At 46.9% G+C, this 13,159-nt stretch overlaps 1 protein-coding gene across 1 annotated transcript; it reads right to left on the bottom strand.

Moving 5' to 3' along the window:
* Positions 1–324: 324 nt before the first annotated feature.
* On the bottom strand, positions 325–8,770 carry PROKR2 (prokineticin receptor 2). The gene is given in 4 exon segments (XM_032461869.1): positions 325–2,986; positions 2,988–3,030; positions 5,847–6,448; positions 8,520–8,770. Coding segments are annotated over 3 exon segments (1,155 nt in total). The 5' UTR covers positions 6,305–6,448; positions 8,520–8,770; the 3' UTR covers positions 325–2,332.
* Positions 8,771–13,159: the final 4,389 nt, after the last annotated feature.

Raw genomic sequence — 13,159 nt, 5'->3', positions numbered from 1 at the left:
AGACAGCGGTTTTCACTAAACAAGATGATTTTAAAACGAAGGGGTAACGTGACCACGGAGCATGGCTCTCTGATTAACATGCATGAGCGCCCTCCTGGGCTGTCAGCTTGAGGGGTGTGACCAAGATGAGACTGGTTGCTGGTGTGAGCTGCCACTGTCCTAAAAATGTCTTTAAGAACTTCCTCCTCTGCTTCAGGGTTGAACTGTTTAGGTGGCTATTACTTCATTTATACCTAAACATACTAACATATAGAAGATTAGTGGGGGAAATGCATGAACAGTGTGGTTAAGATACCATGCATTAATTATTTCATTTGATAACAACATAACACTTTTATTCACTGGAAAATCACAAATACACACTGATATTTACAAAAGTTTTTCCATTAAATTTAAATGAAGGGAGGATGGTACATTTTAATATAAAAAGGAAAAAGGGGCTGAATTCTTTTGCCAGACACAATTGGTAACAGTCTACTCTTAAAGAATCACCTTATTAGGAGAAGAGTCAGGACAGGGATATTAAGTAAAAATGGTTATTATATTTGTGAAAATGCAGGTAACCCCAAACATTTACTTGCTTGGCTTTAGAATGCATTATGTAATTTTGTAAAACCATAATTTATAAACAATTTGGCTTGGCCTAATGTTAAGATGAGTTTGCATTTTCTGAGGGTACAGTGATTTTGATGAACGTGAAGCTCCTGGGTGGTGATGGAAGAAAATGTTGATTGAAACTTCACTGTTGGATTAAAAAAAACAACAATTTTAATTAAACACACACACATAAGCAAACAACTAAATAACCCCTTCTCTATAGAAAAGCAGGAATTATCCAAATGTGGGTCAATCCCAAACCAATTACCATTTGTATCATCTCTGCTTCAAAATGAATCAGGAAGAAAGGAGGACAAATATTAACAGTGACTACAGATGTATACACATTTAGGCAGCCCTAGGGTGTGCTGTTTGGTAACATGCAGGGAAGATTGTCAACACTTCTATGACCATGGGGATACTGAAGGTTGGGGAGAAGGGGCGGGTCGCTGAGACTATGAGGTTGAATCTCCCTGATTATAACCCAGGACAAGGATTTCTTTTTTGCCCTCATATAGATGGGCTGCACTTTGAAGAGTTCAGGGGTCACTAGTCCAAAGAATAAGGATGAAAGAGTGGGAGGGTTTCTCTATAATAAGCCACAGAGGATGGAGCCCAAACAAATTGTTTAACATCACTTATTCATTCTTATCACTTGTATAGTTGAAAAGCACTTTCGCAAACTATGACCTCAACAGGATCTCCCAACAGTCGTATAAGATAGATAGAGAAGATTATTTTCATTTCTATTTCATTGAAGCAAAACTGAAATGCAGAGAGAGTAAACATCTAGGTCACATGAGTTAGGACTTGAACCCAGGTCCTTGGATTTCAAGTGGAGCTCATCTTTACAAAAGAGTGTGTGTTCTCAAAAAGTGGTCCAGGCCTTAGCAAAATGGCCATACAGGTTATGTTCATTGCGAGGGGCAAACGCCACACATTTCTCTGTCTCCTTCCTCCCTGACACTAGAGCTCCTGACATCCTTTACATTAAGGTGTGGGGAACTGGATGTGTTCCTCATCTCAGGATTGTCTGTCTTCACCCAAAAGAATGATGGGGTTTCAAACATCAGTGGAAAAGAGATTTTTTGACTCTTCCCTTTGAACTTATACCATTATAGATAATCAATGACCCGGTTATGAGAAAAATTCTTTTCTGGCAGTTACAATCCAGAATGTTCTAGGGAGGTCATGAGAACTGGGTGGGAAAGCTCAGCGTGATGGCATGAACTCTCTTCTCATGAGGCTGTAAACCCCATGCTCTTAACTTATCCATTGTGTCTAAGCGCTGTATTCTGCAGCCTTTTGACTTTTTGCACTGACAGATACAGAAGGAGGGAAGGTGACGAATGAGCCCAGACAACCATCTGTGGTCTGACCACCTAAATATCTGGATGTAGCCTGGTGACTCCACTAGCGTCTGTCATTTCATTTTGCTATTTAAACATTTTTGCACACTGTAGGTAATCAGCAAATATCAGCTCCCATTGCCCCCGTCTAATCTCACTGGTGTGGCTGTGGACACAGTAGGTGTTGAGCAGACATCAGTGAACGTCAGCTGCTGCGGTTTGTGTCTCGCTTTATCGCATGTTAGGACTCCAGAAGCACCCAGCTCCTTGCGGGCAGTGGTGGGTGAACCCAGTCGCCCATTCTCTGTGCAGCCGTGAACCTGGTTACTGGCGAGTTGTCCTCCAAGTACTGGCTTTTGGGTTTTCAACTGTGAACCACTCGTGGGTCACTTGAGCCTGATACAGTCCACCTCTTCCGTGGCTGGCAGGCCGCTGGTTTTGAGGTCGAGGTCGGCGCTGGACTTGCTCCCGCGGTGGGAGGGACGCCAGTGGAGCAGCAGCATCTTCTTGAAGTACTTCATGGTGTTGTTCTTGACGGTCACGAAGCACACGGTGTTGATCATGCTGTTGCTCATGGCGATGCACTCTACGACGTAGAAGGCCGTGAGGTAGTGCTTCTCCTTGACGAACACGGTGGGGAAGAAGTCGCGCACGATGGTGAAGCCGTAGAACGGCGCCCAGCACAGCACGTAGGCGGTGAGGATGCACATGAGCACCAGGACCGTCTTCCGGCGGCAGCGCAGGCGCTTCCGGATCTGCTCCGTCTGGAAACCAGGGACGGCCTTGAACCAGAGTTCCCGGGAGATCCTGGCGTAGCACAGGGTCATGGTGACCACGGGGCCCAGGAACTCGATGCCGAAGATGAAGAGGAAGTAGGACTTATAGTAGAGCTGCTGGTCCACTGGCCAGATCTGACCGCAGAAGATCTTTTCCTGGCTTTGGACGATGAAGAGGACGGTTTCTGTTGCGAAGTAGGCTGATGGGATGGCGATGAGGATGGACACCATCCAGACCAAAGCGATTAGGAAGGAGGCAGTTTGCATAATTCATCCGTGGTTTCAAGGGGTGAACGATAGCGAGATATCTGGTGGGGGAGGGAAGCCATCAATAACAATGCTGTGTGCTTAGAATCATTACTGGTTTTCAACTAACCCAAACACACACAACGGCAGACAAAATGGCATGGTGAGTCCCCATGAACCTATTTTTCAGTGTCAACATGCTTCATCTTATTTTAGCAACATCACTTGGCGCTTGGAGTAGAGGAGTGGTTTCGTTGGAACAGCACAGGATTTGGGTTAAACAGAATAAATCCTGACTTTACACTTGATTGATTTGGGGGTCTGAAGTGAATCACTCAGTCTCTCTGAGATTCGTTTCCTCAAATGCAGTATGGGATAAAATGACACCTACCTTGCAGGGCTGCTGTGAATATTAAATTGGATATTTAGTGAAATGCTTGGCATGCAGTAGGTGTTCAATAAATACATGTGGCCTATCATGATTATAAGACCTACTACTGATACCATCTTGGCTTTCACAATCTGCCTAAATTTGCCATTCTGCCTAAACACATAATTCTTTCAAAACTCTTCAATCCAAATATCTCATGATGTAGAGGTGGAAGAAGGGCTGTGGACTGAGGCTTTCTTCCCCACTCAGGTGTCATCCTGCATTACAGAGCAGGGGAGGAGGGGTGGGCTAAGGGTGGAATCTGTGGAATCTAGTGAGATAGAAATGACTTTCCCAAGCTCACTTGGTGTCAGAATGGAATCCAGTCTGGATATAAAGCTTTTACACCCACTCTTGGGGCTGTTACAAGCTCAGACGAGAAGGTGTATAAAGTTGCCTTGACACCATAAAGCAGCACACAGCATAAAACTTTTATCCTGCTCTTTCCAGTGAGCAACATTGCCTGGGAAAGAGGTTGGAGCCCTCTGTGGGGAATCAGCTCATTTGTATGGGTTGAATACCTTCTTTCCAGAGAAACCTAACAACACCTGTTTAAATACTTTAGTGTCCTGAAATCATTTCTGTGCATTTTATGGGGAGAGAGGAGGAGGTGGTGGAGAAAGTGGAGGAGGAGAAGAGGCATGAGGGGTAGGGAAGAAACAGTTCAACCTTGGAAATGAACATGTGCCCCATACCCTGAGTCAGATTGTGACCAAAAGCAGGAGGACATCTGTAGAAATTCTATCCAGTGTGCCCTTCTTTTGTCACTAGACGTTTTGGTCACCTTTTCAAGTTTCTGACTTGACCAAGCAGGCCTTTTGTCATGTTATTTCTGTCTGTCCCTGGCAATACTTCTGTCATAAAATTGTTTTATTTTCTCTTGCCTGTCTCTGGCCCACTGGCAGCTCTAGCCCACAGAATTCAATTAGGAAACCCCCGTGGCAGCATGGCTCCCTGCAGTTTGCAGCTTTCTGAAGACCCGAGACAAGTTGGATCCCACCCCAACCACTGGCTGCACCCTAGCTGGATATACTAATCTGCAGTGGTTGCTGGAGTTCTTCACTCATCCATGGGACCCAGCTTTTCCAAGTTAACTTGCATGACTTGCACAAGGCTCAAAGGGCTAGATACTAGGACAAATGGGCTATTCCATCCTCAACTGGGGCAGGAACATCTCACTATTACTGTCTCTCTGTGGCGGCTGAGTGTATCAGCTTAGTGTTGCTGCTGTAACAAATTACTACAAACTCAGTGGCTTAAACAACACAAATTTATTACCTTACAGCTTTGGAGATCAATGATACTTTGTATCATTTCCCCTGGGGAATTCTGTGCAGTTGGTTAATAGGTAAGTTTCATAAACATTGGTTTCAGGGCTTGAGAACCTCAGAGCTGTGATAACAAAATTGTTTTTCCTGTAGGAATTAGGTTATAAGAAGGAAGATGCCTCCAATACCTGAATGTGTATTATATTATCATAAATGGAGAATAATCAACTGGTTGATTAAAAAGGACAAAAAACCTAAGTAGCACTGAAAATGAGGGAAAAACTGGAGTTGAAAGAAGATAAAAAGGAAAAAAGATGATTAAAAAACACATCATCAAAAAGACTTTCAGCACAACTCACAATGGTGGACCAAAAAGATATGACTCCAATTGCCCTTCAACAGAGCCAGTGGTGAGTCCAATGTTGACCTACTGTTTACATAAATAAAACATGTGTCAGATTTGTCCAAAGCTGCTATTAGAAATTTTACTCTAGGACTTCTAGAGCATCTCATGAAAATATATGCAAATACATTTAAAAAGAAAGGTAAGCATGTCCTTCCCTTTTTTTCTCGCAACCAAACCCAGTAATCTCATTTTAAAATCAGCTCTGCAGCAAAGTCACCAGAAACAAGAGTACATACTGTATGATTCCATTTTTATGAAATTAAAGAAAAGGCAAAACTAAACTATGATGATCAGATCATATCAGATCAATGGTTACTTGGGGTGGAAGATTGACTGGTGAGGTGCACAGGAAGCTTTCCGGGGGATGGGAAAGTTCTATATCTTGATCTGGGTAGTGGTTACAGGAAAGAGTTCCCACATGCTGTCATGACTGGAAGCTACCCTGGTTAATCTGATTAGTGTGGCTTCTAAGTAGGAACCTGCCTGAACTTGCTGCTTTTGCTTTGTGTGTTTGGTGCCACTTACAGTGATAGGACAAGCCTGTATTCGAGGCAGGTGTGGTATATGGGGCATGGCCTAGAGCTGGGGGGCTCAGGAGCCTCACTCTAGCCCACATTTGGGAGAACATGAGCAAGAACTGGAGAAACCAGGTCTCCTCTTGCTCTGATAGATCAGTGAACATTTGAATCTGGAGTAATACCAGCTGTTAGAGTTGAAGTGAGGAAAGGGGCAGCCTGGCCCAGCCTCCGTCTTTACCCCGCCCAACATCCTCACCTGTCGATAGCGATGGCCAGCAGGGCATTGGTGGAGACGTAGAGCGAGACAGTACGCAGGTAGTTGACAGAGGCACAGAGCACGTGGCCATGCTCCCAGGAGAGCTGGCGCACCACGTAGTAGTCCATCTCGAAGGGACAACAGACAATGGCCACCAGGAAGTCGGAGATGGCCAGGTTGGCAATGAGCAGGTTGGTGAGGTTACGCAGCTTCTTATAGCGGGCGAGAGCAGCGATAAAGACAAAGTTGCCAATGCCACAAATCAGCATGATGCCCACCAGTGCCACCCCGATAATGATCTTGGCTGCAAAGAAGGTCTGAGTCTTGGTCATATCTTCATCCTCATCCAGAGGGAGATCGTAATCACCATAACTGAAGTTGAAGGGGAGGGAGGAAGCATGGTCTTGGGGTGGATTAAAGTTGCTTGCCAAACTAGCGTTTCCATTCTGGGCTGCCATGTTGAAGCTTGTTGGTGAGTGGTGTGCAGGAATCTCCGGGGTCTGAGCACTGTGAGCTGGACATCCAGACCTTCTGTTCTCATGAGGTCAGAGATCCTAGCCACCTGCTCACATCCTTGAGGAGTCAATGTGCCATCCTGGATCCTGGAAGGAGACACGACCAGAGGACAAAATGCAGAACACCTGGTAGCACCCTCCCAGAGCCCCCCAGGTGTAGGCCAACCAGCCCCAGTGCCCACCCACAGGTAGAGCTACCTGGGGCGCAGGGCAGCGGGCACATGAGATCTAGAAATCGGGGAACTGTCACCTGGCAATTCAGCTGTCAGGAGGGACTGGGCACAGGTTGGATTGGACTCTCCAGAGACACCCAAGAAGAATGTGTATCTTTGCACATTTCCCAGGGGCCAGGGTCAGTCTGACTGCCCAGTGACCCTCCCCCTCCCCACATCAAGCCCCACAGGGTCTTCTGGAAGTTTTCCCAGGCTGCTTCAGGCAGCTGGCCCCAGCATCTATGGCAGTCACAGTGTTGTGCCATCTGTTGGCCAGGGACAATAAAGAGAGAGGACTGGGATACAGCAGGGTGTTTCCTCCAAAGCAGCCAGTTCTGGCCTCAGTTCTGGCCAATCCAAAGTCACCATTTTAATATGGACAGGCTGAGTCAACTTGGGCCAGTGATGTATGCTCTCAGAATCCCAGTTTTCTGGTAAATCAAATTCCTGTTGCCTAGCCCAGGGCCTGGCACAGAGTAGGGGCTGGACAGGGGTCTGTTGAATCAATGAATGAGGATCCTGACCAGGATTCTGCAGGTGGAGGGAATTCTCCTGCTCCCGCTGCGTTTTAAGAACCAGCTTTAGAAAAAAGTCCTCCATCTGTTTCCCCTTCTGCCTCCCTTATCCCCTTCACCAGGCCCCTCACTTCCCTTCCAGAATCAGCCTTAACTGGAAGGCACCATATCTTGTCACCAAAGTCTGGGACCTCTGAAAGTGGTGGCTCCTCCAAGACCTTGCTTAACTGAAAACAGCCATCCAAGGGGGTGGAGGAGTGTCAGTGAGGACCCAGGAGGGCCTGAGAGCTGAACTGTCCCTTACGGGACTTATTCCATATTCTCCGCACCTCCAGATGCCCACGGAGAAGAAATAGTCTCTGAAGTACTGAGCCGTTAGGAGACAGAGCACCGTTGGGTTCAAGGTGTCTAAGGGACTGGAAAAAGAACCCGGGCCTCAGCAGCTTGCAGAATGGAGGCCGCAGCCGTCCAGCCATGAACCCCCTCCCCACACCCTGCCTCTTGGCACACCAGGAAAGGACTCCAAGTGCAGGGGCCGTGGGATGCTGGTAGCAAGAAGCGGACCAAACTGGACAGTAGGTTTGGCCCGACCCTGTTAGAAGAGGGAGACAACGAAGGACAGGGAATGCCTCCGGAAGGGACTGCAGTCGCAGGGTGACGGGGACACTCCAACCTGCGGCGCGCCCCGCCTGCCGTGTACCCCAGGGGAGGCTCAAGACCGCAGCTGGAGGTGTCTTCTTTCCAGGACACGCAGTCCCCGCAGACATCACGCAGCCCAAGTCCGAGAAGCGGGAGTCGCGCCCTCCCGGCCTCTACGCTCCGCTGCTCCTCAGTCCCCGGACCGAGAGGACGGGGCGTGCGCCCGGGCTGGGGCAGGTCCGCGCCCCAGCTTCGCCCCGACCAACCCGCTCCAGGAGCCCCACCCATCCTCTCCCTTATTAACCGCCGGGCGCGGCCGTGTGGCTCCAAAGGTGCTGCCCTTGCAGGGGAGGGAATCTAGGCAGCAATTTAGGATCGAGGAGCAAAGCGTGAGGGGCCTCCGGCCGGGAAGAAAACTGAGGTCGAGGGAGAAGAGGGTGAGCAGGAATTTTCCCTGGGGACACTTCCCCTTTTCTGCTCACCTTTCCCGAAGGTGCCCCCGTCCACGCCCTCCTCATCAGTTTGGCGCCCGCGCGTGCGCCCAGACACCCGCTGGCTCCCTCCGCTCGCGGCCACACTGCCCATCCAGCCTACCGCCCCCTGCCCCGTAATCTCCCGGCGCCCCGCCACCCCACCCCCTACTTCGAGCCAGCCCGGGCGCATCCCGAGAGTGGCAGCAGGCCAAGCAGCCCGAATGCCCCCGAGGAAGAGGTGGGAGTCGGAGCCCTCAGCCGGGACGACGCCCCCACCCCACCGATGGAGCCCCCTGCCGGCGCCGAGCTCCGCACGTACCGGCTTCAGCGCTTCCTCCCCGGCGCGCTCCGCGGCCCCGGCGACCCGAGTCGGGGGTCGCGGGCCGAGCCGCTCGCTTCCCGCCTCGGGAACCCGTACTGGCGCTGCGCAGGAGGTGTCCCTCTTTCTTCCTCGTCCCCGCGCGCCTCCCCGGCTCGTCACGGTCTCCGGGTTCCCGCTAGAGTTGGCGCTCCGCCCCCGCAGCTCTTCCTGGCGTCCGGGACCCCGCCGGGCGCGCCAGCCCGGCGCTGGGCTCCGCCCCGGGGCCCCCCGCCTGCCTCTGCTCGGAGGCGGAGGGTGGGCGCTGCCTCCTGCACCTGGTGCTCCCAGGACGCGAGGCGCACGGAGCCCAAGCCTCATTGGCTCGGATCCCCAGGCTGCGGAGTCGGCCCCTCGAAAGGCTTTCTGAGCCCTCGTACCCCGGTGTGAATGGGACCACATAACCAAGTTTGGTTGATGTAAGTCGGAGGAACCTGCAAGGCCCTCTGCACCCGCTGTGTGGCTCTCCACAGGGGTCACCAGTGAGGGAGCCGAACATCCTGTCTTCCGGGGAGCCCAGTGACAACGTCTACTCCTGCTACACGGGGACTCCTTCAGGAATGCCCAGGGTGCATTCCACCGTTCCGGGAGCTGGCGCTGGGGATACTCTGAAGAGTGCAGAGCGGGTCTTTGGGATTAGGGGAGGGGGAAGAAGACCCTCCGGGAGGAAGCTGGGGACCGGAGCTCCCTGCTCAAAGCTCCAACCCTGAAGACCTCAGACTTCACTAACACCTGCGATGCCCACCACTGCCAGAGTCCTTGGTCATCCAAAGACCATCTCAGCTGGGCCTCCTGCTGTCTGTAGGGAGACTCCGGAGCCCTCCCCTTTGCTTACAACAGACTCTAATTTTAGGCAATCTTAGGTTTCCTTATACATTGAACGAGGGGACTATCTGGCTTTACAGGATTGGAACTGGAAGTCTATAGGCGTCCCCTGCTTTTAAATTCCAGCCAATTATTGACAGCTTGGAATATGGACTCTACTTGTCAGAGCTTCCCATCTTTATGGGGAGTCTGGAATTTCAGAACTTTATAAATACTCTGTTGGGTTAGTTAAAACAAAACCAACCCCCTGTGTTGGCCAATGAGAGCATACCTTAGAATAAATATCGTCCACTGGGATGCCAACTTAAAATTCCTGAATAGATGATCAAAAAGCTCTTTGGGTGGTGACATTCTGTGATTCTGCCTTCCACCTAACCCTACCCTCATTCTCCTCTTTAAATTATTTTACTTCCACCCCTCCCAACCTATTTATTGGATATAATTGACATAAACAGTTTTGTAAGTTTAAGATATACAAAGTGATGATTTAATATATGTATATATTGTGAAATGATTACCACAGTAAGGTTAGTTGACACATCCATCACCTTACATAATTACAATTTTTTTTGATGGTGAGAATATTTAAGATTTACTCTCTTGACAACTTTCAAGTATATAATACAGTATTGTTCACCATGCTGTACATTAGATCTACAGAACATATTCATCTTATGACTGCAAGTTTGTACCCTTTAACACATGTCCCCATTACCCCTACCCTCCAGCACCTGGCAAGCACCATTCTATGATATTTCATTTTATATATATCATTTGTTTTGTCTTGTTTTTCTGTTGAGTTTTATGAATTCCTAATATATTTTGGATATTAACCCCTTATTTGATGAGATCGGGCACGTTTAGGGTGGTATGGCCATAGACAACCCCTTATTTGATAGATGGTTTGCAGATATTTTCTCCTATCATAGGTTGCCTCTTCATTCTGTTGATTGTTTCTATTGCTGTGCAGAAGTTTTTAGTTTGATGTAGTCCCACTTGTTTATTTTTGCTTTTATTGCCTGTGCTTTTGATGTCATATCCAAAAAATGGTCACTGAGACCAATGTCATGGAGCTTTTCCCTATGTTTTCTTCTAGGAATTTTACAGTTTCAGGTCTTACATCTAAGTCTTTAATCCATTTCAAGTTAATTTTTGTATAAGATAAGAATCCAATTTCATTCTTTTGCAAGTGACTATCCAGTTTCCCCAACACCATTTATTGAAATGAGTATCACTTCCCCATTGAGTATTCTTGGCTCTTTTGTCAAATATTAGTTAACTGTAAGTGCATAGGCTTCTTTATGGTCTCTGCATTCTGTTTCATTAGTCTATGTGTCTGTTTTAATGACAATAACATACTGTTTTGATTATTATAGCTTTGTAATATAGTTTGAAAATTAGGAAGTGTGATGCCTCCAGCTTTCTTCTCCTTTCTCAGAATTTCTTTGACTATTTCAAGTCTTTTGTGGTTTCATATGAATTTTAGGATTTAAAAAAGTTCTTCTTTAAAGTTGTGGTAGAATTCATCAGTGAAAGCCTCTGGTTCTGGGCTTTTCTTTGATGGGAGGCTTTTGATTATTGTTTCAACCTTAGTCATTATTGATCTGTTAATACTGTCTATTTCTTTATGATTCAGTCTTGGTAGGTTGTGTGTATACTTCTAGGAATTTTTCTATTTCTTCTGGGTTATCCAATTTATTGTCATAGTACCCTAATGATTCTTTGTATTTCTGTGGTACCAGTTGTAATGTCTCCTCTTTTGTTTACACTTTTGTTTTTTGTGTCCTCTCTTTTCCCTCCTTGATTAGTCTACACAGAAACAGACTTATAGACAGAAAACAACTTATGGTTACCAAAGGGGAAAGGGAGATGGGGAGGGATAAATTAGGAGTATGGGATTACCAGATACAAACTACTATACGTAAATAGATAAGCAACAAGGATTTACTGTATAACACAGGGAATTACTTTCAATATCTTGCAATAACCTGTAATGGAAAATAATCTGAAAATATATATAACCAAATCACTTTGCTGTACACCTGAAACTAACACAATATTGTGAATCAACCATACTTCAGTTAAAAAACTTTCCCTTTTTGCCTTAACTTACCCAAAGTTGGATTCTATTGCTTGCTATCAAGAACTACTAACAGATTCAGGTATTTTCATGCAAGAAAGAATAGGTTCAGAGAGGTTAAATTCCAAAAGTCACACAGCTGGTAGGTGGCAGAGTTGAGATTCAAATGAGGCTCCAAAACCAGACTATTTCCTTTGTGCTAACATGAGAATGTTTCCATAGTGCAAGGGAAAGGAGGCTAGGATTAGGATTTATTGCACATGCTTTTGCTCTAGTGAACTCTGCTTGCCACAAAAGGAGTATGGAAGCAAGAACTGGACAAAACAGACTAAGAATGAACAAGATCTCCAAGACCCGTGCTTGACTCTGGGGGCTCTGAGTGTTCCAGCCCAGTCTGGCCACAATGGTGGTTCTCTAAGTAGAGTGTGTATCCAGACTGTTTTCAGAATACACACACCTGGGCCTCATGCTGGTAGATTCTTTTTCTATCTATCAATAAGGTTTTCCTGGCTTCTTCACGTGTTCATTCTTCACCAGAGTTCCCCACCAAAAGCAATAAGGGAGGTAAGAAAATACTCTGATGGAAGTCATTGAATATAAGAGGTGGACCTTAATGTACTCTGCTGCAAAACAGCAGAGCTTCTTCCTAGCAGAGCAGCATTTTGTTTTCTTAGTTCAAATCTCCCCTATCAGCCAAGAGTTTGTGACTACTTTCCTTTCTTTTTTTAAATTAAAAAATTCAAATTTGGGCTTTTCCTCTAAATTTAATTCAGTTTAGACATTTTTTGATCCTTTATTAGTTGAAAATGCCACTTAAAAATGCACAGGTGCCAGGAAGAGAAAATTAAAATCAGTGAGTGACAAATTTAACATGTTTTTTAAAGTACCGGCTCTTTGTAGCACACTTTACTAGTTGGTGTAAGGCTTTGGAAGGTGCACCGTGGGACAATGATGGAAAAATGAGAGATACCAGTTTATCCAAAGGTACAGCTTGTTCAGGGGAACGGAAGTAGATTTTGAGAAGCCATATGATAAATTAGTAATAAATAAATGACTTGAATCATGCACACATGTCTCTTTTTAAAAGTTGGCAAGTGACATTTAAGTCTGGAAATCTTTCACAAGGGTGGGAGCTGTGGGGTACTGGAGTGGTTTGCAGCCTCAGGAGTCCATTCAGGCCAGGTGGTGGCACATTTTGGGCATTTGTATCCCTTTAGGCATCATTTGGGAATAAAGAAGCCAAATTTTACTTCTCCCATCACAAACATCCTCAGTAGAAGAGACAGAAGATGCCCCTTAAAAAAGACGTCCAAGGCTCAGAACATTGGCGCTCTTGCCTTTGACTTTGAGGGAAAGATGGGTGAGAGTTGTGGGGGGAAGGACTATGCTAGCAGGAATTGCACACCTGTTTCTAGCCCCATAATAGGATACCTGCACTCTCTTCTCCACACAACACTGTCCCTCCCCACTAGGGATCCTTTATGAGGAATGATGAGGATTAGGATGTGGACAGGACCGGCAGAAACCACTGGGCTTCCATGTGGAAAAAATTGGGGTTGTGGCTGAAGGAGGCCCCATGCAGACATGCCATCTTTATTTGCTGCCAGCCTCCCCCCAGCCTCCCAACTGAGAGACCCCGATTGGAGATGAGGTTGGAGTGAAAGAAAGAGAGGAAAAGGCAGACAAGAGACAGCTG

The sequence above is a fragment of the Camelus ferus genome, chromosome 19 (assembly GCF_009834535.1).
Source record: "Camelus ferus isolate YT-003-E chromosome 19, BCGSAC_Cfer_1.0, whole genome shotgun sequence".
NCBI lineage: Eukaryota > Metazoa > Chordata > Mammalia > Artiodactyla > Camelidae > Camelus > Camelus ferus.
The sequence above is the reverse complement of the archived record's forward strand: the minus strand, read 5'-3'. Positions and strand labels throughout refer to the sequence as shown.